The 25,560-nt window shown below is 39.1% G+C and overlaps 2 protein-coding genes across 2 annotated transcripts in view; both read right to left on the reverse strand.

Moving 5' to 3' along the window:
• LOC103045428 (protein phosphatase 1 regulatory subunit 29) overlaps positions 1 to 25,560 on the reverse strand; it is a 242,976-nt gene that overhangs the window by 88,829 nt on the left and 128,587 nt on the right. The window lies entirely within an intron of this gene.
• LOC103027077 (uncharacterized) lies at positions 7,911 to 11,279 on the reverse strand. Its single transcript, XM_049467665.1, has 3 exons — positions 10,758 to 11,279; positions 8,651 to 9,702; positions 7,911 to 8,008 (listed from the first exon to the last, which is right to left on the reverse strand). Exons 1-2 carry the CDS (start codon positions 11,203 to 11,205, stop codon positions 8,696 to 8,698), a joined length of 1,455 nt encoding a protein of 484 aa, XP_049323622.1. The 5' UTR covers positions 11,206 to 11,279; the 3' UTR covers positions 7,911 to 8,008; positions 8,651 to 8,695.

A 25,560-nucleotide genomic window follows, 5' to 3' on the forward strand; every position in this document is an offset into this window, starting at 1 on the left:
AGCATTGACGGTTTTTGGGAAAATTTTAAGTAAAAGGATTTTAAGTGTGCCTTATATTGCAAAACATACGGTACTCTCATACAATTTCCACTCTTTTTTTCTCTTTCTGATCACTGTCTGCCTTCTGGTTGTTGTTTTTTTCATTTTTTGTCTGCTTTATTTAATTCCCCTCATCCACATATGTGTTCATTAGTGAGGGGATCTACAGACTTAGACACTTAGCCTAAAAAATAAATATGGCTAAATAAAGCTGCTAAAAAGTAAAGTGCAAAGTTTTTAATAATCTAAGCACATTATTCAAAACCATTTATCTCAGCAATAAGAAAGTTTTGCCTGAAAAACACTCCAGTGCATGTGTTCAAACATAATAACATAACTAAGCTTTTTTTTCAGCAGGTGTTGATATGATAACTATATATAACACTACACTTCCACCAGGAGAGCTTTGAAGATGTTTTAATGGAGATGTTGTTTGTATTTTTTAAATTAATGTGTAGCTAAGCAAAAATTAAAATTAACACCCTAAATTAAAAATACACTTGTTGAAGACCCTCACCAGTTGTAACTGAAAATATGGCTCAGCTCACAGGTAGTAAAAAAGGTGTCAGAGGTGTGTTAGATTTGCGTTAGATGCAGCTCAACTTAATGCAGAAGTGCTGAGGTGGCTTCTGTATAAAACACAGAGGGTTTCATATGCAAAGACCAATGAGAAACAGAGAAAGAGGGAGAGAGAGAAGAGAGTGACAGATGGAGAAAGAAAGTGAGAAAGATAGAGGGAGATACAGAGAGAGAAGGAGGGAGATAAAAAGGTAGAGACAGTGAGAGAAAGGCAAATAGAAGGGGAAGAGAAAGAGACAAAGTAAGAGAGAGAGAGCGAGAGAGAGAGAGAGAGAGAGAGAGAGGGAGAGAGGCAGAGAGATACTAAGAGAGAGGGAGAGTGAAAGTGAAGTGACAGAGTGAGAGAGAGAGAGAGAGAGAGAGACAGGGGTGAAGAGATAAAGAGGTAGAAAGAGAGAAACTAGGTGAGAGAGACAGAGGGAGGGTTGAGAAGCAGATACAGAGAAAGAGACAGCAGGGAAACTAAAAGAGAGAGATAGAAGGGGAAAGGCAGAGAGAGGAGGAGAAAGAAGAAGTGACAGAGTAAGAGAGAAAGAGACAGAGAGAAGGGGATGGAAAGGTGGAGATATCAAAATCTACAGGTAGAGAAGGACGGAGAGAGAGAGGAAGGTGGAGAAGCAGATAGAGGGAGAGAAAACAGGGAGAGAGGCGGATGGAGAGAGGGATGATGTAAAGAGAGAGACAGAGAAAAAGGGTGGAGAAAAATTGAGAGAGACAGAGGGAGAAAGACAGAGAGAGAGACTAAGACAGAGGGAGAATGACAGTGTAAAAGAGAGAGACAGAGACAGAGGGTTGGAGAGATGAAGAGGTAGAGAGAGAGAGAAACTAAGTGAGAGAGACAGAGAGAGAAAGTGACAGATTAAGAGAAAGGCAAAGAAGGGTGGAGAGATGAAGAGGTAGAGAGAGAAACTAAATGAGAGAGATACAAGGAGAGAGGCAGAGAGAGGAGAAGAAAGAGAAAGTGACAGAGTAAGAGAAAGAGAGACACACAGAGAGGGGGGTGGAAAGGTAGAGAGAGAGATGGAGAAAGAGAAAGAGTAAGATAGAGAGACACACAGAGAGAGGGGGATGGAAAGGTAGGGAGAGAGGAGAAGCTAGATAGAGAGAGAGAAAACAGAGAGAGAGAGTGGGGGTGGAGATGTAAATAAAAGAGAGACTGAGAGAAAGGAAGAAAGAGGGGGATGGAGGGAGAAAGAAAGGTGGAGAGGTGGAGAAAGAGAGACTGGGAGTGACATAAAGTAAGAGTGATGGTGTTTAAGGCTGAACTTTGCTGGTTTAAAGCAGAGTGAGTGTATTTGTGAGGCTCATACAAGTAGTTCCGGTTGTGCTGAGGTTGCAGAAGAGCTGAGCAGAATGAACACCTTGCGCACTGCAGGAATATTACATCATCGCATAATAAAATGCATTAATGCAAATAATCTGAGCTCCACCACACTTTAACACTGCATTAACTGCAGACCCTGCATGTTCACACAGCTGAGATCTAAAGACCTGTGCAGTTTAATCCATCGCTCGGGTTTTAGGGTTGTTCCTGCATGCATATGTGTTTAAATGTGTGTGTGTGTGTGTGTGTGTGTATGTGTGTGTGTGTGTGTTTGCATGCGTGCATGTCCTTAATCTTCTTTAAATCTGTCTTTCTTTATATCCCTCCCTCATGAGCATGTAATAATGAATGGTAACAGTGGAAGCATGGCAGCAGGTAATGACCTCACACTGTGGCTGAATAAGAGAAATGCATTAAGGGTAAAAAGGCAGGGATGAAGAGTGACCTCATCAGCACCAGGCAGATGTGTGCCATATGAAATCTGATGCTGCAGCACAATCCTGTAACACTTCTGCTTTTCCTAAACTGTGCACTAAACATGTGAAATTCAAGAAAAACAACAATGTATTACATGCTAAATAAATTCCCTTTCGTTTTAATACAGGGAAATTCAACTGACAATGAAGACGCCAATGATAACTGACAAATTTGACAATCAGTCCTAATAAAATTCACAAAAATAGTGATTTGTCTTTTTGTCCATATTGATTTATTTAAAACACCAATGAAAGGATTCATATTTTTTGTCATTCTTGTCAGTTAATTATATATTTTGTCTGTCATTAACAACCATTATACAACCATTATAGTTCCAACAGTCCAATGTGATTGGCTAAGAGGCATTCTATGAGTGCCGCTATCAGCCGGTAATGCACTGTAACCAAAGCTCTCTATGTATTACTCCGCCACGTACAGGTAACCTAGCAATGATGCAGCACTTAAAAACCAAACAACGCAGCTACAAACAGAGCAGCAATGAGACTATTTTAACTCGTGGATGGTTTATAACCAGATCGTATTTTCTCGTCCTCTTTAACTCAAACTTTTCCCATAAACAGCGATAAAGGAACTGTGGTATAATCACAATAATACACTCATGGTTCATGTTATAATGTGTAATATTGGCACTGCTGTGCTGATCTCGGTCTGTATTATTGCTTAAGTATTCTTCAGCACAGGTTTACCCTATTCATTTGCGGTGGCTTAAGTAAGTCTTATAAAATAAAAGTATCAATATTTAACAAATATTTAATGTATTGCAAATGAAATCCACACATTATATCTCAATATCACGTTATATCTCAATATTTACCATATTTATCAGACTACAAGGCGCACTTAAAATCCTTAATTTTTTCCAAAAATCAACAGTGCGTCTTATAATCCGCTGTGCCTTATGTATGAATTTTACCAAGTCAGGTTGTAAAGAACAGTAAAGCCACTGCATTAGCATTATCTGCTAACAGCAGTACTAGCTATTTCACCATCGGAGGTGAGTATAACGGACTGTACTTAAAACAGGCAACATGGGACGAACCGCTAGCTGATGGCCTCGTGGGTTACCAAAACACTAAGTTTCACAGTCTACCGCTATCAGGCGGCATTTACTAGCACTAAATGCGGCTGGCTAGCACTGCTAACCGTGGCTGGCTAGCGCTGCTAACCACAGCTGGCTAAGCGCTTGCTAATCGCAGCTAGCCCTCACCCTTGGACAAAGGAATTCTAAGCTTACTGTAAATAAACACCACTCACCAAAATAAAGAGTTTTAACGAGAGAAATCTGTGTAGATTAACATCCAGCGCTCGTTTGACTTTGAAAGAAAATATTTTTTTGCTTATGTAACCCTTTCTCTCCTACAGCTCCCTAGCTGGACTCTGCGTTGTGTTAGATGGAATAATGATGGACCAGGAAGCACGAAGATGTGGTGTACTCAGCTGGATGCTCTGTTTTATTGGCAGGCTCACACAGCAGCTCATCATAACTTCAGCTTTAGAGAAAGCACACAACACTGTCTTAATTAAGTGCAATTATCCACTTGCACTCAGAGATCAACATTACAGTGAAATAATAGCTCTAAAATAACTTACAGATCGTATAAAAATAAAATAAAAGCATATACTGATTTAAACTGCAATAAAAACTGATATTTGAAACTCAATGACTAATAAAATAAATGATTTAAACTCCCAGATATACACCACATTAACTGAAATATTAAAACACCAAATCACAAATAGAACACAAAAATATGGTTAAATTTATATATCTAACAGAACTTAAGGTGTAATCTAGTATAAATCTGTACATGATATTAATGGATGGCATATATTTTTAAAGGATTACTTAGGATTAATCTCAGAGCACAACACTGCATGTCTCACCTTTAGAGAAAGCACACAACACTGTGGCTTCCTGGGTGAGCGGCAGCAGGAAATAGAAAAAACTAGCTAGGCATAGTGCATCTATTGCCACCTAGAGGCCAGCACTAGCAACACCACCTTACATTTACTTTGGTGAGACCTGCTGAATAGACCTCTTTCACGCAAGGAGGAGGGGTCAAGTTCCGGGCGAGGTGATGTGTAAGCGTATTTCCGGTTTGCAGCACCGCTAGGAAAATGGATGGCTTTTATTATTCCTCGTCTTTGGCTGAACTTCCCCGCTTTAGGCAGGATGATGTGACCAGAACTGTCGAGGAGCTGTCGAGGACCAAACGAGCCAAACTCGATAAAGGATACAAGTTCTTTTTCGAGCAATTTATTTTTGATTATGAAGGTAAATGGATGCAGTTCTGTAGTTTAGGTTAGCCAAGTTAACTAGCCTGCCTAGCTAGCTTCTTAGCTCGGTGCTCACTTAACATTCTATCATTTAAGCCTTTATCAAACTGTTTGTTAATTCTATTGTTAAATAAAGCATATAGTGTACTGTTATAAGTGCCTGTCTTATGATATTGTGTGTTTAGTGTCCAATGTTGTAGAGAAGGAGATCCGTGTTAGGGCTCGGTGCTACCGGTCCTTAAAGAAAAGCGAGGAACCACACAAGCTAGAGGTCCAAGCTCACGGTTCAGCTATCTCACGGTTCAGCTATCTCACGGTTACAGCACTGCAGTTCGCTAAACCATCTTAACTTCCCCAAATAGATTTACTAGTTATTATTAGAGTCTGATACCCTGTTGAGTTTTATGGACTCTGCCAACACACACCTGTTTAGCAGCCGCTTGCCTTCACGGATGGTTCCTAGTGCCAGTCTTGAGGGACACGCATGGATGAATGGAAAGTCATGTTTTTTTAAATACACATATGAAGTACAGGATTAAGCTAATTAAAGTGAAATTAAAATGGATGCGGACTACAGTGGTTGTTTCTAAATGTTCTGGGGTATATTTTAGTAGCAGTATTTTGCTAGATTACATCCTTCTTAATAAAACCCTTAATCTATGGTACTAAACTACACCCCATGATTTTCTTCTGCTGTTGCAGTTCTTTGTTTGTTCAGTTCAGCAGTAAACATAACTACTATTCTTCATCTTATTCTACTTTAACACAGAGGTAAGGTTTACCTAAGGTGAAGGATAGGGTTCCTAGTGTATGTGACCCACAAACCCAAAAGCACAGTTGCTTTAAATGGACAGAGCTCTTTTCCTCCTAATCCATAATCAGTAGACATACAATTTAAGATATGATTAGTGAAGTATATTCCACCAGTTATGTATTTAATTGGTTCCATTGTCTTCAAAGAGCAAAACATTTTAAACCTGTGTCAGGGTTTGCAGATCATATACATAAAGTTCCACTGTTTGTTTCCCAAGGACAATGTACTACATGTATAAAATGATAGTTATTCTGAACCCATTACACTTATGGCTTTGCACCACTACAGATATCTCTGGTTGCCGAAAACATAACACACCTCAAATGGCACATGTGTACATGTGCAGCTGGTAAAGGTCTGTGTAACCATACAGTTGCACTGCTATACCAGACTGCCCATTACAGTACAATGGGAATCAAGGTTGTCCCTATCCCAGTTGCATGCACAAGCAAGCCTCAGACATGGCACAGACCTCGCACTCAGGTAAATAGCTCATGTTAGTAATGACTGAAATTATTACACTTACCCAAGAGTCTTTAAAGAATATTTAAAAGCATGGATTTATTTTAGGGTATCCAACCTGAACCTGTAGATCAACTCTGCGTAAGAAAGCCAAAAACATCTGGCAGCAGTGGAATTAAATCAACACTTTACAAAGCATACACAGGTGACACATGCACACACACACACCAAATCAAATGCAACACCAACAATGTATGTCATATGGTGTTTGACCACCACAAAGTACCAGAACAGCTTTAATGAGTATTAATAGAAATATACATGAAAAATTTAAGAGAACACAGCTAAAAGTATCAGTGTATCTGATTTTACTATTTATAGGAAAATGTTTGAGTAAAATGAAATTTGCTGTTTTATTCTATACACTACTGACATTTGTCCAAATAGGAAAATATTGCCATTTAGAACACTTATTAGCAGAAATGTGAAATGGTGAAAATAAAGAAAAAGATGCAGCAGGGCTTTCAATAAATATTTCCAGGGCTGAATAGTCTTTAGCCTCATCAGTCACTGAACATCAACCTAATTAAATTCTGAACCAGATATACAGGTGCATCTCAGAAACTTAATATTATTTAAGACCAATTGTATATAATATACAGCTCTGGAAAGAAATTAAGAGACCTTTACTAGTTTACTATTAGGTATAGGTTTATGTTTGAGCAAAATGAACATTGTTGTTTTATTCTACAAACTACAGACAACATTTCTCAAATTCCAAATAAAAATGGTCATTTACAGCATTTATTTGCAAAAAAATATAGAAAAAAAGATAAAGTTTATATTTCTTTGCATTATTTAAGGTCTGATAGCACTGCATTTTTGGTCATTTTGACCATTTCTCATTTTCTACAAATAAATGCTCTAAATGACAGGACAGGAATTTGGGAGAATTGTCTGTAGTTTATACAATAAAACAATGATCATTTTACTCAAACAAATACCTAGAAATAGTAGAATCAGAGAAACTGATCAGTTTAAGGTCTTAAAAAAGACCTTAATAAAGACCTTAATAAATCTTAATTTCTTAATAAAGTATTTATTGGCCTTAATAAAGTAACTTTTCAATGATATTCTACTTTTTGAGATGTACCTGTACCAGATTATATAAACAATTATTTACATGTTAAATTGGACATACGACATGAAATCTCAAAATCAAAATGTTAAAAGAAATAACATACATTACATTACAATACATTAAAAAGAGCCTTTTTTCAGGGCCACTTCCTGAGGAGTCTGTAATGGCCTCTGCATCTGCCATGCACAGTTTGGACCCACAACCCCTTGTCTGTCAGGTTCTTTTGGAGCTGACAGAGATGACACTGGTAGAATCAAAATTTGGACTGGTGCCACGTGGATGTGTTTTATCCTACCAGTGTCCCCCAGATAAAACTATTGACATCAGCACACACGTTCCAGCTCCTGTGTTCCCAGATCTACCACAGAAAAATTACAGGCTATCACAAAATGTACATTTTGTCCCCAATGTTCACCACTTTTACCATCTGCAAAGTCTTCAGGTATCAAGGGAGCTGTCCATTTCAATAGAAAAGGAAACAAGGGAACAGAGCAAATGCAAACTATGGAACCTTATGCGCCACCCACGTCTCACTGCCAGTCGCTTTCATGAAGCTGCGCATGTCCGTGGAGAATCATCTGCCCAGGCTCTGTCTTTGCGCATGCTAAAAGGAGTGTGTCAAACAGAAGCTATGAAGCGTGGACTTGAACTTGAGCCTGAGGTGCTGACAAGGTACGCTGAAAGCTTCAAGGTCAATGTGTTGCCCTGTGGTTTGGTGGTCCACCCTGATGCTCCCCATCTTGGTGCCAGTCCTGATGGAAAAGTGGTTGATCCGACAGAAAACCCACCATTTGGAATAGTGGAAGTGAAGTGCCCCAATGTCGACTCAATCGCCCATGTTCACCATGTTCGACTTGCTGGTGGAAAAGCGCACCTGAAAAAGTCACACAAATACTACAGTCAAGTTCAAGGTCAGCTAGCAGTCACTGGCCTGGCTTGGTGTGACTTCATCACTGACACCAAAAATGACTTTACTGTAGAGAGAATCTGGAGAGATGAAGCATTCATTGAACAATTGAAAGAGAAGCTGGACCTGTTCTACTACAATGTATACATTGAGGCCTATCTTTCCAAATAATTTTTTTCCCCCCATACATTTTTTTCCTCTGAACATTTATACAGAAGCAAAAGCAACCAAATCTGTTATTACCTGTATGTTGCAAAGTTTTAGTGCCTACTTTTAAAGCACTATGTTGTGTTAATTTCGTGTTTTTTTCCCCCTGCAACTAATAGCTAAAAGTCTTATGTTACATCTGAGGAATGTTTGAATTTTTTTTTTCTTTACGTAATAAATTTGAATTGCCAATGGGTATGAAAGGTGCTATAGAAATAAATTAGCATAGCCTTGCCTCTGAGAATAAAATGGTGCAGAATTAATAAGGGTTGTTGATGCCAATGCTTTTTACACATACACACACACACACAATATATATATATATATATATATATATATATATATATATATATATATATATATATATATATATATATAAAATAAAAAAAGACACACACTTACTTTTTGATTGAGGGTGACTGACAAGAAGGGTGCATGATGCTCCAGTTAGCGTGGGTTAAGTTCCATGGGTCCTTGGTAGTTCGCCAGCAGGCAGCAGTTGGCCCATATTTGATTAATGCTGCCTGCTAGGGTGAGAGGAATTACAGAGTCAAATATATGGAATTCTTTTACTCTGCGAATGACTCGTTCTACCAGAATCCTCAACCGTGCAATGGCTTGAGTTTGCTCTGTCTCCTCCTTTGTAAACTGAGCCTTGTGTTTGAAAGGTGGAATAATAAGTTTTGCTCCAGCAACAGACAACAAGTTTTCAATAAGAAAACCTTTGTCTGCCATGACTTCATCACCTTCCTCCAACAGATCAATAATGCCAGACAGCCTAGTGATCTCCTTGTCTGAGACAGCACCGGTGAAAAGCCTGGAGACAAAGGTGACGACACCACTTGGAGAAACCCCAATGAGACCCTTGAAAGTTGTGTGAGACTTGTACGTGGAGAAAGTCTCACAATGCAGAGTGATTGCATTTGGTGACTCACAACGCAGCTCAGTACAGTCCAAAATGACTCGGACATTCTGGCAATATTTTCGGAACTTTGAGGGAAGGTGTCTTCTCACTTGTTCCCGTGTCATCCATATTGGAACTGAACCAAGGACTGCATACAGGTAGTTGGCCCACGTAATGATCACCCTGCTTACACTTGAAAGGCTCACTTCAAACATGTCAGCCAAAACTTTCTCCTTTAATCCCACTGCAGTGCGAAGGGAATACATGAAGAACTCGTCAATCAGCTGTAGCTTGCAAGATGGACTTGGTGTTGCATTCGCAGCGGCCTCTTTTCCCATTTTTTGCGCTTTGCTCCAGTAGATGAGTCTGCTTGCTGATGGCTCAATAGATCTCCAAAAAACAGTGAAGTGCTGCTCAGAAGGGAATTTGGTGTAATATTTAAAATTTTCATCCGAAACACAAAATCTGCTGAACTGCGTCCTGATGACAGTCAACCTCTCAAACTGCTCCTCAAGATCTTTGATTTTTTCAAGCAACTCCTCAACAGCTCCTGTTAATAAAAAAAGAAACAATTTCAATCAAAACATTAAGAAAATATCTATCTTCCTATATTTAAACAATTTGCAGCAGAACCATCCTTATACTCCATCTTGGTCAGATAACTTTAACTCAATAATAGGCTGTAAATCAGCTGATTAGTTAGATCGTAAGCAGGACACTGCTCTATAAAACCACAGCACTTTGAACAAAATAAACTAAGGAAGTTCAACGTTAGGAAATTTGTTATAAAATTAAGATTAAAGTGGATGATATCTTAATATTAATAAAGGTACAAAAGTAGCTAGATAGATGTATGAGGTTCATTATGTTAACTACATTTTAACAAAGAAAAAAGTATATTTATTTGTGTTTAATTCTTTTATGTAAGTTAAGTGGACAATACGTTAATATTAATAAAGAAAACTGAAAATCATAGTGTGAGGTAAATAATGTTAGATGTAATGTTATAAAAATTAAGATAAGTGGACAATTTCGCAAAATTATGAAAAAGAAATGTTAAGAATGATACATGAAGGGAGGTAAATTATGCTATAAAATGGATGAAATATTTATATAAAGAAAAAAAACATTTGTAATTATATTATTAAAATGTAGCTACGTAAGGCAAATAATGCTATAAATGAAGAAATAAAGTGGCCAAGAAATAATGTAAACAAATAAAAAAACGTAGCCATCTAATGTAAATTAGGTTATAAGAGTAAGAAAAAAGGGAATATCTTAATATTAAGAGAAAAAGGTGAGGAAAACATTGCACTTTAAACAAGATAAACTAAAGAAGTACAGTGTTATCAGGAAAAAACATGCATGTAAAGTCTGATTCAGCTAGCTTGATAACAGCTGTTCTATATAAAATGGACCGTAGCTAGCTAGCTACAAGCTTCTGTCTATTTTAGACAGAACAGCTGTTATCATGCTAGCTGAATCAGACTTTACATGCATGTTTTTTTCCTGATAACACTGTACTTCTTTAGTTTATCTTGTTTAAAGTACAATGTTTTATAGAGCAGTGTTACTAGCTTGCTAGCTAGGTAGTTAGCTACTCACCGGGAGTCGGCCGAGTCACGTAGTCGTGGTCCCGCACAGCCGCGCTCCCGTCTCCCTCTTCTTCCAGCACACCGACAGCCTGCTCCCCTATCGCGCCCTCCTCGTCCAAACGAGCAGAATCTCCGAGACGGGAATTCACTCTGCTGTACACAGACTGCCTGGCTGGCCGAGTCCAGCTAAAACGACGCGGTATCGCACCTTTCTTCAGCCACGTCTTGCCCTTTGGTGTAACGTAGATGTCCTGCGGCTCAAAATGAGCGCTACACACATGCGTGCTGTTCCTAAGAATTTTGAAATTCGGCCCCTCACTCCTTCTAATGGCTATCACCCACTTCTTTCTGAGTTCCTCCTCAGCTGGAAATGAGTGGAAACTCAAATAAGGCTGTTTTTGCTTGGAATTAGAGCACAGTGGTACGCTGCAAAAACACTTACTACTCACTTGCGCCATGGCGGAAGAACGAACGCTCCAAACGGAACTGAGTTTACACAGAAATGTCTAGACCGGAAATGTCGACCCCGGAAGCGAGAGAAAGGCGACACATGGGAAGGGAAACATGGCGACACCCTAGTTCACTTCAAGTATGCATTCTTACTAGTGTTGCTTAATGTAGCTTATGTATGAAAATAGACCAGAAAATAGACCTTCATTAGTAGTGTGCCTTATAATCCAGTGCACTTTATATAATTTATATAAATGCTGTAACATAAAAGTGTTCATAATGTTTAATGAACTAGAACTAGTTTTGGAAACTACTGGTTATTTTTTTTTATTTTATGTCTGTATATTTACTTTATATGTAAATATATGTACTTAAAGCAATTATATGTACTTAAAGCAGTCATAATTCATGTTTGCATCTTTTTACATACTTGTCAAATCTTTTTAATCTCAGGATATTTTTGGTACTAAGTCATTTTTGACTAATATTGTGATTGGCTGCCCTGTATAGTGCCAGATTTAAATAGCAGTGCAGACTGAAACTTCATATAATTGCTTGGGGCTAAATATAATCTAAGCAGGCTGTTTTATAGTTAGTTTTTCTGTAGTTTTTGTATTAACTATAGGGACTGTGCACTGTAGTGGTTTCTGTATGTAAGAAATGATGAAATGATGTGATGTAATCTATAATAATAGACAGAGTGTGTGATGCCTTGCGCGCTCGTTGGTGACGTACTGTACAAGCATGTATTTCTTGTTAGTACTGAACACTGAAGCTTCAGTACAGAACTAAAGAAGCTTGTCAGACACCAAACACAACAAACAAACAAACATTTCATGAGAAAATCTGGTCACATAAGGACATGTGCTGTCACACTCTTGAACGCCTCACATGAACAATCATATAAGAGTGTGTTTATTTCTGCAAATGAGGCTCAAACTGTCAACATGCTCACACACAGTGCTAATGAAGCTTAAATAATCAGAGCCAGCCAACCAAGTCTTAGATTTACAGATGAGCAGATCCCAGCAGGCTGTGTGTGCAGCTGCATTTATTAGCACGCAGAGCTAACACACATATATGTACACACACCATGCCCACATACATCCATACACTAGTAGTGTTTCACATCTTAATCACGCCAGAGTGAGCAAACTTCCTCATCTTGGTGGGATTAGAGTTTATAGTCAAGAGCCAAATAAATGCTTTACAGAGTATTTTGGTTTGTTTAACACTTTAACGTTACTACTGTACATGATTCCTTATGTCAGGGGTGTCCAAACTTTTTTTGTTGGGGGCCAGAACGAGAAATATATTTGAAGTCTCAGGCCAAAGACCCGATGAAATATACCACTTTAAATAATACATTATCCTAATTATTTTCATTTACACACCATTTTACTTGACTTACTATCTTTATCTATCTTTGACAGTGTTGTGTAAACTGAGATATTTCAAATTGATGTTTAATTTCATGATGTCTCTTAATATTAAAATCCTTAATTACAGCAACTTTTAGACTCATTTGCCCTTTTTCTGCACTAAAACTGCGCACTCTCTCCGCTTTTAGACTCTTTGTCCCATTTTTCTGCGCTAGAAATGCGCACTCTCTCCGCTTTTAGACTCTTTGGCCCGTTTTTCTGCGCTAGAAATGAGCACTCTCTCCGCTTTTAGACTCTTTGTCCCATTTTTCTGCGCTAGAAATGCGCACTCTCTCCGCTTTTAGACTCTTTGGCCTGTTTTTCTGAGCTAGAAATGCGCACTCTCTCCGCTTTTAGACTCTTTGGCCCGTTTTTCTGCGCTAGAAATGAGCACTCTCTCCGCTTTTAGACTCTTTGGCCCGTTTTTCTGCGCTAGAAATGAGCACTCTCTCCGCTTTTAGACTCTTTGTCCCATTTTTCTGCGCTAGAAATGCGCACTCTCTCCGCTTTTAGACTCTTTGGCCCATTTTTCTGCGCTAGAAATGAGCACTCTCTCCGCTTTTAGACTCTTTGGCCCGTTTTTCTGCGCTAGAAATGAGCACTCTCTCCGCTTTTAGACTCTTTGGCCCGTTTTTCTGAGCTAGAAATGCGCAACCTCTCCGCTTTTAGACTCTTTGGCCCGTTTCTGACACCTAGCGTTCAAACTTTGAATCTCATATTATAAAAACCTGCTTAACAGCGGGCCAACTTTCATTCTATTTCTAAAATGGCCCGCGGGCCGTAGTTTGGACACCCCTGCCTTATGTGTTCCTTCATAGTCACAACAACATGCAGCGGCTGAAGGGTCTCAAAAAGCAAGTAATGGATCATCTATCAGTCTTAAAAAAATGCTATAAAGTCATTTCTAAGGCTTTGGGACTCCAGCAGACCACAGTGAGAGCTATTATTCACAAATAAAGAAAACATGGGACAGTGGTGAACCTTCCCAGGAGTGGCCGGCCTAACAAAACACTACAAAAGGGCATGGACAACTCATCCAGGTGTTCTTGATTCAATAATAAAGAGACTGAGCGGAAATGGTCTCTATCAGAGAGTTCCAATGCAAAAACCACTGCTGAACAAAAAGAAGAAAAAAAAAGCCCTGTCTCACATTTGCCAACAAGCATCTTAATGATCCCTAGGACTTTGGGAAAATATTCTGTGGACTGACAAGACAAAAGTGGAGCTTTTCAGAAGGTTTGTTTTCCGTTAATTAACATGTAATTTGAGAAAAAAATCAAACATGGTGGTAGTATGATGGTCTGATGAAAATAAATTTTCACATAGATCCATATTGGTTTGTGTAGGTTTTTTTGTATTTAAATTATGATTTAAAACTGCTTTTTGTATTTAGTAGTTAAAGCCCAACTTAATTAAACATCGGTCCTGTCTAGACCCCATGGGAAGGTTATAATCTAGATAGGGCCCATGTTGAACCCCATTATGGTCCCATCAGTTTCCCTGATGGAGCCCAATCACTGACATCCATTTGTGGAGCCAACATGGAACCCTCAGACAAAACCTTTTGCTTCCCATTTTAGGCTATCCATACTGGCCCCACATGGGCATGGGCGTGTTATCTGGAAATATCTGGTCATCTAGCTTGGAACTGTCCAGTTGGTTGTGCTTGTTGACCAGCTGAACCAACAAACTTAAGATAAATGAAAGCACATACTGATCAAGCAGCTTAACCAGCTTGACTAGTTTGAGCTGGCCATACTGTTTTTTTTTAATGGTTCTAGAGCAGGGGTGTCCAAACTTTCCTTTTTTGGAGCGGCCCGTGAGGTATTTTAGAAATAGAATGAAAGTTGGCCCGCTGTTAAGCAGGTTTTTATAATGTGGGATTCAAAGTTTGAACGCTAGGTGTCAGAAACGGGCCAAAGAGTCGGAGAGGGTGCGCATTTCTAGCGCAGAAAAACGGGGCAAAGAGTCTAAGAGCGGAGAGAGTGTGCATTTCTAGCACAGAAAAACGGGGCAAAGAGTCTAAAAGCGAGAGGGTGCGCATTTCTAGCACAGAAAAACAGGCCAAAAGAGTCTAAAAGCGGAGAGAGTGCGTATTTCTAGCACAGAAAAACGGGCCAAAGAGTCTAAAAGCGGAGAGAGTGTGCATTTTTAGCACAGAAAAATGGACCAAAGGGTCTAAAAGTTGCCGTAATTAAGAAGTTTAATATTAAGAGACATCATGAAATTAAACATCAATTTGAAAAATCTTAGTTTACACAACACTGTCAAAGATAAAGATAGTAAGTCAAGTAAAATGGTGTGTAAATGAAATAATCAGGGAAAATGTATTATTTAAAGTGGTATATTTCATTATTTGTTTTATTACAGAGTGTGGCCCGTGACTTCAAATATATTTCTCCTTCTGGCCCCCAACAAAAAAAGTTTGGACACCCCTGCACTAGATAATACATTTTCACATACAGTATGTTACTGTAGCAGCTGCCCACTGCCTCCCACGGTAAGTGAATTGTGAGTCGGTGGGCTTTATGAGCTTCATGTGCTTTATGAGTTCAGGGGCTCAGAGCAAAGCAGCGTAAATCAGCACTGCACTAAAACTGCAGCTTTATATCATATGGAGGCGCTGGGTTAAAAGCTGCATGAACGTTATATTTCCTGCCCTATATATATATATATATATATATATACACTGTATGTGAATGTAAATGTGATGTGATGATCAACACACGGAACCCCTGATGTGAACTCCTGGGGCCAGGAATAGAGAGAGAGAGAAAAAAAGAGAGAAAGAGGCAGAGAGAGATAGAAAGAGGGAAGCAAAGCATGAAATATGCATCCCCCTTATCTATCCGAAGCAACGAGCCACAGCAGTCTCTTATTTTCAGCCCACATATCTAACGTTTTTTTTTTTTTTTTTTTGGGTGGTGGTGGTGGGGGGGGGGTGTCGCTATGGGCGGAGAGGTGTTAAGGGTTGCAGTTCTTCCCTCCATTCTTCTCTTATCTTCTTATCCTCTGCCCTTCTTTCAGAGCGAGTGCATTTGCTGTTGCTTTTCAGTTGTTTCTGGATTATTTCGCAGGCAGTGATCTGATTACAAGAAAGATAGGTCAGCTTATGTAACTTCACGGCTCAGCGGAGAGCATCCCCCCTCCCATCCCATCCCCCTCTCCAACACACACACACGCCAACAGCTCTGTCATTATCACATCCCATAAACATCGCAGAGATCTCTGTACAACAGTCTGCAGTAAAAAATGTCCCAGTCCTGTTTTTGGATTGTCTGATTTGATTCAGTGCTAAATATCAGCCAACAGTAATTGATTGATTGATTGATTTAACTGTGTTTGTATAATTAATACAGTCACATGATTTTAGATAAAGATGAGCTGCCAATTAATACGGTATCCAGGGTAACGTCAGCATATCACCAAGAAGGACCAACCACATCCAACAGGATTAACTGTGGACGCTGTAAGAGGAAGCTGTCTGAAAGGGATGTTTGGGTGCTAACCCGTATTGTATCCAAAAAACATAAAACCACGGCTGCCCAAATCACGACAGAATTCAATGTGCACCTCAACTCTCCTGTTTCCACCAGAACTGTCAGTCGAGACAATAAATCATTGCGGTCCTAAACCAGGTATTTCATTGTCCAACGCCTGTATATTCATTTTTCAGTCTACAGCAACAATAAAAGCATTGGTCTCACTATCGCAATACTTTTGGAGGGGACTGTATTTGAGCCAATAAAATGCTATTCATATCAACTCTACTAATACTGTGATGGGAGCGATCTGGGAAGCCCCCGTCCATGGATTCTGGATGTGTATATCCTTTAATTATTGTGCTAGTAACCTCTCCTTAGATAGCCTACGCACGCCTGTTCTACGTGGCGCAAAGTCGCAGACAGGCCAGAAGACACCGAAGGCCACGGGAATGGAAAACAACATGATGTTCGGACTTTGTGACGTACACCTTTTTGATGCAACATATGTAATGCATTGTCATGCTTAATCAGTGTAATGTCAGTGTAATGTTGATACATTTGAAGAACCAATCATAGAGACAATTATGTCATTATTGATTTTTATAGAACCAATAAGAACATGTATCCTGGTAAAGTAGATTTACATGTAATTATTATTCAAGTATAACTGTTAATGCATAGACAGAAAAGTCAGACTTTTCCTGTAGCTCTCGAGATTGGAATACTTTACTTTTGGCCATCTACAACATTTTTCCTGTAATACTTTTGTCTATTTTCTTACTTTTTGTCTGATTCATCTACTGGCGTGTCTGTAATACTTCAATGATTTTCTTCAGTAAAGTTTATTCTAAATTGGATATCCTGACTTCTGGTTTTTCTTGTCCGTCTGGCTCACATACATTTTTGCTGTGGTAAATTACCCTACAACTGTATGTCAAACAATGAACTGGAACACCAATTTACAGCATTTGATTTTATTTGAATGCTAATTGAGGGCTAATTGTTTACATTAATTGTTAGCAACAGTAGCTAGCATTTGTGCTAAAACACTCCCCCTTCAGTCTCACAGATCAACAGGATGCTAAGCACGCTAAGAGTGGCTACATGGATAGGCTAAACACACTTCAGAGAACAGAGTTAAATCTAGCTCGGCATGCACTGTACATCTTTCATCCCTCCACTCATCTGTCTCCCGCTCTCTCTATCGCTCTCTCTCCGGCTCCTCTTTGCTCTTTTTTCCCTCCTCGGTATGCGATATCTGTGCCGTGTTCTCTCAGTCAGATGCGTTTGAAAGACCTCCTGCTGATCTATCTCTCCCTCCCTCTCTCTCTCTCCCACTCAGTGCAACTCTCTCTCTCTCTCTCTCTCTCTCTCTTTCTCACTCACAAACATTCTCACTTCCCATCTCACTCTCTCTCTCTTTCTCCTGCTACTGGCAACAAATGGCTCCATTTCTCACTGTTCCATACTCTTAGCCACAGAGAACACCCTGTCTTTTTATCCTCGTGTCCCTCGTGTCTTCCTTCTCTCATCCACCCATCACTTCTCCATTTCTCACTGAAGAAACTTCCTGCTTAAGGGGCTTCAAACCTGCCAACTTAGGCTACGTTAACTTTACAAGCCACATTCAGGGTTCTTGCAACATTTTAAAAGTCAAATTTAATGTTATTTAAGACCTTTTTTAGACCACAATAAATATAATTTAAGACCCAAAAACGTAGTCATTATTTCTTTGGTAAAAAATAATTTGCTTAACGTAGCTTACTTGTCGTTTAAGTTACTATGTTATCTAGCTTGCTGCTATCATCAGCTAGCATGCCGATAATCTTAGTTCTCTAACTCCCTGCTAACATTACTGTGTTAGCTAGCTTTCCGCTTACCCTAGTTCTCACCCCAGTAACATAGCTTACTCGCTGCTAACGCTACTATGTTAGCTAACTCTCTGCTAATGTTATGTTAGCATGTTAGCTAGCTCTCCCCTAATGTTACTATGTTAGCTAGCTCTTCGTTAACCTTAGTTCTCTCCCTGGTAACGTAGCTAACTTACTGCTAACATTACTATGTCAGCGTGCTCTCCGGTAACCTAAGTTCTCTCCCCTGTAACGTAGCTAACACGCAGCTATAGTTATGTTAACATGTTAGCTAGCTCGTCACTAACATTACTATGTTAGCTAGCTGTCCACTAACCTTAGTTCTCTCCTCGGTAATGTAGCTAACTCGCCTCTAACGTTACTACACACTAAGAAAAGTAAGTACAGATTTGTACCCAAAAGAGTACAAAGCTTGTCGCTGGGGCTGTACCTTATATTGAGGTACAAAAAAGTACCTTTCAGTGAAAGTCCTTTTTTGTACCCATGGTTTTTGTGCAAGTAAAGATTATAAAGATTATAAACGTTATCATCAACTGAATATGGCTCAAAAACTTGATGATCCAAAATTGTCTGGCGTTCAAATAAAAAATGTGCAATTAAAATATATATTGTTTATCAGTGCAGTGATACAGAATACTGAATGTACCTTTTGGCTGGTTAAATGGTACAAATTTGTACTTATTGCTGTTAGAAATTACTTTGTACTTCAGAGGGAACAAATCTGACCCTGTAAAGACCAATATTGTACCTTTGAGAGTACAATTATGAAGAGTGTACCTTTGAGTACAAAAAAGTACTCATATCGTACCTCTGTTTTTTAGAGTGTATGCTAGCTAGCTCTCCACTAACCTTAGTTCTCTCCCTGGTAATGTAGCTAACTCACTGCTAATGTTATGTTACCATGTTAGCTAGCTCGCCACTAATGTTACTATGTTAGCTAGCTCTCCGCTAACCTTAGTTCCCTCCTTGGTAACATAGATAACCCAACACTAATGTTACTATGTCAGCTAGCTCTCTGCTAACCTTAGTTCTCTCTCCAGTAACGTAGCTAACTCGCTGCTAACATTGCTATGCTAGCTAGCTCTCCGCTAACCTAAGTTCTTTCCTGGTAACGTCGCTAACTTGCCGCTAACATTACTATGTTATCTAGATTTCTGCTAACATTAGTTCTCTCCCCGGGAATGTAGCTAACTTGCCGCTAACATTACTATGTTATCTAGATTTCCGCTAACATAAGTTTTCTCCCCGGAAATGTGGCTAAATTGCCGCTAACATTATTATGTTATCTACATTTCTGCTAATATTAGTTCTCTCACCGGGAATGTAGCTAACTTGCTGCTAATGTTATGTTAGCATATTAGCTAGCTCTGCACTAATGTTTCTATGTTAGCTAGCTCACCACTAACCTTAGTTCTCTGACCGGTAACGTAACTAACTCAATGCTAACCTTACTATGTTAGCTAGCTCTCCACTAACATTAGTTCTCTCTAAGGTAACGTAGCTAACTCCCTGCTTATGTTACTATGTTAGCTAGCTCTCCACTAACCTTAGTTCTCTGACCGGTAACGTAACTAACTCAATGCTAACCTTACTATGTTAGCTAGCTCTCCACTAACATTAGTTCTCTCTAAGGTAACGTAGCTAACTCCCTGCTTATGTTACTATGTTAGCTAGCTCTCCACTAACCTTAGTTCTCTCCCCGGTAACGTAGCTAACTCGCTGCTATCGTTACTATGTTAGCTAGCTCTCCACTAACCTTAGTTCTCTCCCCGGTAACAAAGTTAACTCCTCTGCTAACGTTACTCTGTTAGCTAGCTCCCCGCTAACCTTAGTTCTCTCCCCGGTAACGTAGCAAACTCGCTGCTATCGTTACTATGTTAGCTAGCTCTCCACTAACCTTAGTTCTCTCCCCGGTAACAAAGCTAACTCCCTGCTAACGTTACTCTGTTAGCTAGCTTTCCGCTAACCGTAGTTCTCTCCCCGGTAACAAAGCTAACTTGCCGCTAATGTTATGTTAGCATGTTAGCTAGCTCGCTGCTAATGTTACTATGTTAGCTAGCTCTCCGCTAACCTTAGTTCTCTCCCAGTAATGTAGCTAGATAACTCGCTTCTAATGTTACTATGTTAGCTAGCTCTCCACTAACCTTAGTTCTCTCCCAGTAATGTAGCTAGATAACTCGCTTCTAATGTTACTATGTTAGCTAGCTCTCCGCTAACTTTAGTTCTCTCCCAGTAATGTAGCTAGATAACTCGCTTCTAATGTTACTATGTTAGCTAGCTCTCCGCTAACTTTAGTTCTCTCCCAGTAATGTAGCTAGATAACTCGCTTCTAATGTTAGTATGTTAGCTAGCTCTCCGCTAACCCTAGTTCTCTTTCCAGTAATGTAGCTAGCTCTCAGCTAATGTTGGGTCTCTATCTCTTTATAAAGGTGAAATAGAGGTGTTAGCTGCTCATATGTGGATCATCTTTTGCTGGAGTGGAGAGTAAACAGCTGGTCTGAAGTACATGCTCAGGTGGAGGATGAGAAAAAAGGCCAGGCGGTTTGCTTTTGCTGTTTTTGCAGCTATAGCTGCACAGCTGCACCAAGAGATTTGTGGGTATAGGAGAGAAGCATGTAGCACTAATGCTAATGCGTAAAAACAAAAAGACACATGAATTCTGATTTGACCGTCTGTCCATGGATTGGATATGTATCCGATTTATGACCACATATGAAAGTAACTGAAATCTGATTAGAAAAATTGGATTTGGCACTATTTGAACCAGCTAATGAACAACTTTATGAACCAATAAAACAGTAACATGGTAGTACAGTAATACTAGAGCCATTGAGGCAAAGTGACAGGTAATTTTTTACTAATATAATATAGTTTAGAATACATTTTACTCATGGTTTTTACTGTTTGGGGATGTTTTATGAAACAAAAAGATTAATATGAAATGTAAAATATTACACACAGGCTTCCAATACAATGGTAAATAAATACAATTTATAATAGAATATTAATGCACATGTAATGCACATTTTCTGTGCATTACAGACAGAAAACATCATTCTTACATTTTTCTTTCCATCACAGGAGATAATTCAGGTGGAGCTCTGGTGGGGATAGACAGGTAAGAGGTGGAGTCAGGGTGGTTCTATGCAGATTTCCTTATTGTGACATCACAAATGATTTTCGAAAAAATGGACGGATGGACGGTTGTTTTTGTGCTTGGAGTGTTTATAGGGGCAGTCTTGACCCAAGTGGACATACAAAAGCACACAAAAAGTTAATTTTGCATATGCTTTTAAACATTTTAATTTTATGTTTTTATGCTAATAAATACATACTGTTTATTCATAAAGTAAATACATATTGTGACTGTATTTACTCTGCCTTATTTAGTTCACATTTTAGGGCCGAGTATCTGCTGTTCTTCACTTTTCTCTGAGCTGCTAAAAGAACACATTATGTAAAGATGTGCTGCACAGCGTGTATACGTCTTTCCTGCCAATTCCACCACACATCACAAGGGCCACTTTCATGGCGGCCTACATGAAAACACACTGTAGAACCATATGTGCTGTTCACTCAGCTCCAGTAAATTAGCAGTAAGTGCATGTTTTTTTTGGCGTAATACTGAGACTTCTTGGCTTGTTTATCTCTATTTTATTGGTTTTAATGGGAGCATTAAAAAGATTATTGAAGATTTTACTGATCAAGCTTTATGCTTGCTCACCTTGCGATAGGTGAGTGCACCTAAAAACCAGGTGGTTGGTGATTATTTAATATGAATAATAAACTGCAATCGTACATGTGCACTCTTTAGAACCTCCTATGATTAAATTCCTCACATAACTGAGTTTGGGTCATGTATTGCAACCTGCCACCACACTGCTTACAAAAAAACAATTTTTAAATAGTTTTATTCCTAATTTTTTTCACATTTTCTCCCCAATTTATATGGTTAATTACCCAACCCACTCATTAGAACTTCCCCTATCACCAGTGATGCCCCAAAACCAGGAGGGCGAAAACTAACTAGCACATGCCTCCTCCGATACACGTGAAGTCAGACTCTTCTTAAACTGCTGCTGCTGATGCTGTAGCATTGCCAAGTAGCATCACAGCGCACTCGGAGGAAAGCGCAGCGATACGGTTCAGATACATCAGCTCACAGATGCTGCCTTGTGCTGATCCACATCACCATTTGGGCGGGGAGAGAGCAAGGCCAATTGTGCTCTCCCAGGACTCCGGTAGCTGATGGCAAGCTACACAAACAGGATTCGAACTGGACTGCTGGACTGAGGAAACTGCTGGAGAATCTCGTCTCGAGTTTGGCTCGGGCATTGGGTCAGGTTCCTATTTTTTTGAATCATCAAATAAAAAAAACTGAAAATACAAGTAGTAAAAATATTATTATTTTTTTTTTTTCGATTTTGATTCTCAATTGAATATCAAATGATACAGATTAGAGATTCTTTCAGACCTCAAATAATGCAAAGAAAACGAGTTTATATTCAGAAGTTAAGTTTTAAGAGTTCAGAAATCAATATTTGGTGGAATAACCCTGGTTTTTAATCACAGTTTTTTTCATGCATCTTGGCATGTTCTCCTCCACCAGTCTTACACACTGCTTTTGGATTACTTTATGTTGCTTTACTCCTGGTGCCGAAATTCAAGCAGTTCAATTTGGTTTGATGGTTTGTGATCATCCATCTTCCTCTTAATTATATTTCAGAGGTTTTTAATAAAAAAAAATCAAAGAAACTCATAACTTTTAAGTGCTCTCTTATTTTTTTCAGAGCTATATATCATTGCATTCATACATATACACTTTCATTCCATTCCAACACTCAACTTCTTGATGTGTTATTTTTGTTATCAGTAAATGTACAGAACAGAGTGTCCTCTAGATTTAGACCAAAATATAAATGCATTATAGAGAGTCAGTTCTCCTCTCTTTACACTCTGTGGAATAGATTATCAGTATGTGCGGATCTCTGTGGAGCTCTGTGGGTTCTAGTGTGGAGCACATAAAGCACTCCACAGAACGTATTAACTGTGGATTTAGCAATCAGCCATTTAGCCGAGGCCACAGTCATAACAGTGATTAGCGTATGATTGATTCTGCAGCTCGGGTCCAGGTCGGCCTCCGTTATAATGGAGCGGGCATGACCTGCGACCCCCCCGGCTCTTAATCATCCGCCAGGACCCTCCTCCCTCAGGGAGGCGGCTCCAGCGCTGTTACCATGACAACAGTCCCTCTCCCTCTCTTACTCTCCTGCATTTTTTCTTTCTTTTTTAAATATTTTTTTCTATTATTTCACTCATTGCATTATAAACTACTTACTTTCTTTTTTTCTCTCTCTCTTATTTCCCTCCTTTTTCTCTCTTTATCTTAGCACACTCTCCATTTCTCATTTCTCTGACTCATTTTCTGTTTTTTTCTTTTTCCTCTTTCTTATTATTTTTGCTTCTCTCTTTCTCCTCCCACTCCTCCCATTTTTATTTCTCATTTTCTCAATGTTTTCTCTCTCTCTCTCCATACATTTCTTTGTCTACACTGCTTTCTTCTTTTTCTCCTCTCATTTTTTTCTTTTCTTTTAATTTTAAATATTTCCCCCCTCCCTCACTACCTCCATCCCCTACCTTCTCTGTATTTCTCTCTATTTATCTACATTGTTTTTCTTTATTTTTCTTCATTGCTATTCTCTCTTTCTATACATTCTTTTCTCCTTTTTTCCCTTTTTTGTCTCTCATTTTCACTTTCTCTTGGTCCAGTAAATAATAAAAAAATAAATAATAAACACCAAGATTAAGATCCGCTGAAGCTCTAATCTAACTTAATCTTATATTGTCGCTGTCCAATGAAAAACACTTGTCTCTATTTTTCTGGATTTTTAGTTTACTACATGATTTGAACAGCCAAACTGTCCCTTACACTGTGCCCAAATTTCTTGGTGAACGGACCAATAGAAACTCTTCAAAATGACTTGAAATAAACTCTTTTTACATTGACTTCCATTGAAAGTTTACAAGGTTTTTTTTCTCTCTCCTGTAAAGTTGCTGTTTTGGAGATAAGTGTTTTTCATTGATAGCAACAATAAGAAAATGACTCTCCTTATAATGAAGTAATGCAGCTACTAAGTAGCTAATTTACACCCACTGCAATTGCACACCCACAGCTTGTCTAGTCCCTGTAAAGAAGTACTGTGATATGATCTGACAGATAAGCTTTAATCTACTGGCACCGTGCCAAATGCCATATATAAAATCATAGACTGTGTACAGCTGGACAGAGCATCGTCTCTCAAAAGTAAAGCCACCACAGGTCGGGCGCCCCCTGCTGTTCGGTTGCAGAAAGCTGTGTAACCCATCCCCATAGGTTTCAATGGCAAAACAGACAACTTTCAATCACGTTTTTCCCAATATACTGTTATTCTACCTCCATTATTTAAATGCTGCAGCTAGTGTAACCTCTGCTTATATTGTCAAATTGTTATATCCACACAGAATTCATTTTTTAAAATGTTATTCATCTCTATTCAAAAAAAGTGTGGTTATTGTAAAAGGGCTGGTTATGGGCGGGACCAATAACAGACCGTCAGCTCCACTCCGCTCCGCTCTGCAGCCTGTGACCTCGAGGCAGCTCTCAGGGGCGGGGTTATTTAAATGAGTAGACTGTCTCTCCACAGTCTTTCTCCCTCCTCTGGTCTCTACTGCGCAGACTCAGGTATCAGAATCACATTTTCATTGAATGAATGGGAACAGAGACACGGCGTCCATCTTTTTTACAGTCTCTGTATAAAACTACCAGCATTGAGCTGTGGAGAGGGGAAACTGTGTTGTCTGGAATGATGGTGCTTCATGAGTTGGGGAGTCAGGGATGATGATTGGTGACCTCATGGTGACTTGTCACTTTATGCAATCAAATCCTCACATCAATTCTCCAAAATCTAGTAGAAAGCCCTGTCTGGACAGTAGAAATTGTTACATCCACAAAAGCAGGATAATCTCTGAGGTTCTTACAATGAATCACTTCCTCTTCTCTCAGAAAAAAAAACATTCCAGACTGCATGGTTTTATTTTTTTGGCACCTTCTCATACTTGACTTTGATCTGTTTTGAATGACCAGTAAAGCGTGTGTTAAAAACAGACTAATTAAATCAAAGGTGCAGCATCATTAGCCAAAAAACCTGATGACAGAATTTCCACTTCAAAGAGCCGCAGTGAAGAATGAAGAAAAGAGATAAAGAGCCCAGAGAAAGAGGAACGCAATCACAGAATCTAACAATCAAACAAATACACAGAATGAGAGACAAAGAGAGAACGACTAGCAGGAGAAATGAATGAAACTGGTCGTTTTTAAAGTGAGTTCAACCAAATCTACTGGATCAGTGAAGAAATGTTACATGTCTGAAGTTCACTTCTTCAGTCCTGAGAAGAATCTAGCTAAGCATCATTATACACATACAGTTTGGACAGGCCTTCTCTTTTTCAATGCGTTTTCTTTATTTTCATGACTGTTTACATTGTAGATTCTCACTGAAGCATCAAAACTATGAAGGAACACATGTGGAGTTTTATGTACTTAACAA

Source organism: Astyanax mexicanus, chromosome 19 (assembly GCF_023375975.1).
Source record: "Astyanax mexicanus isolate ESR-SI-001 chromosome 19, AstMex3_surface, whole genome shotgun sequence".
In the NCBI taxonomy this organism is placed as follows: Eukaryota; Metazoa; Chordata; class Actinopteri; order Characiformes; family Acestrorhamphidae; genus Astyanax; species Astyanax mexicanus.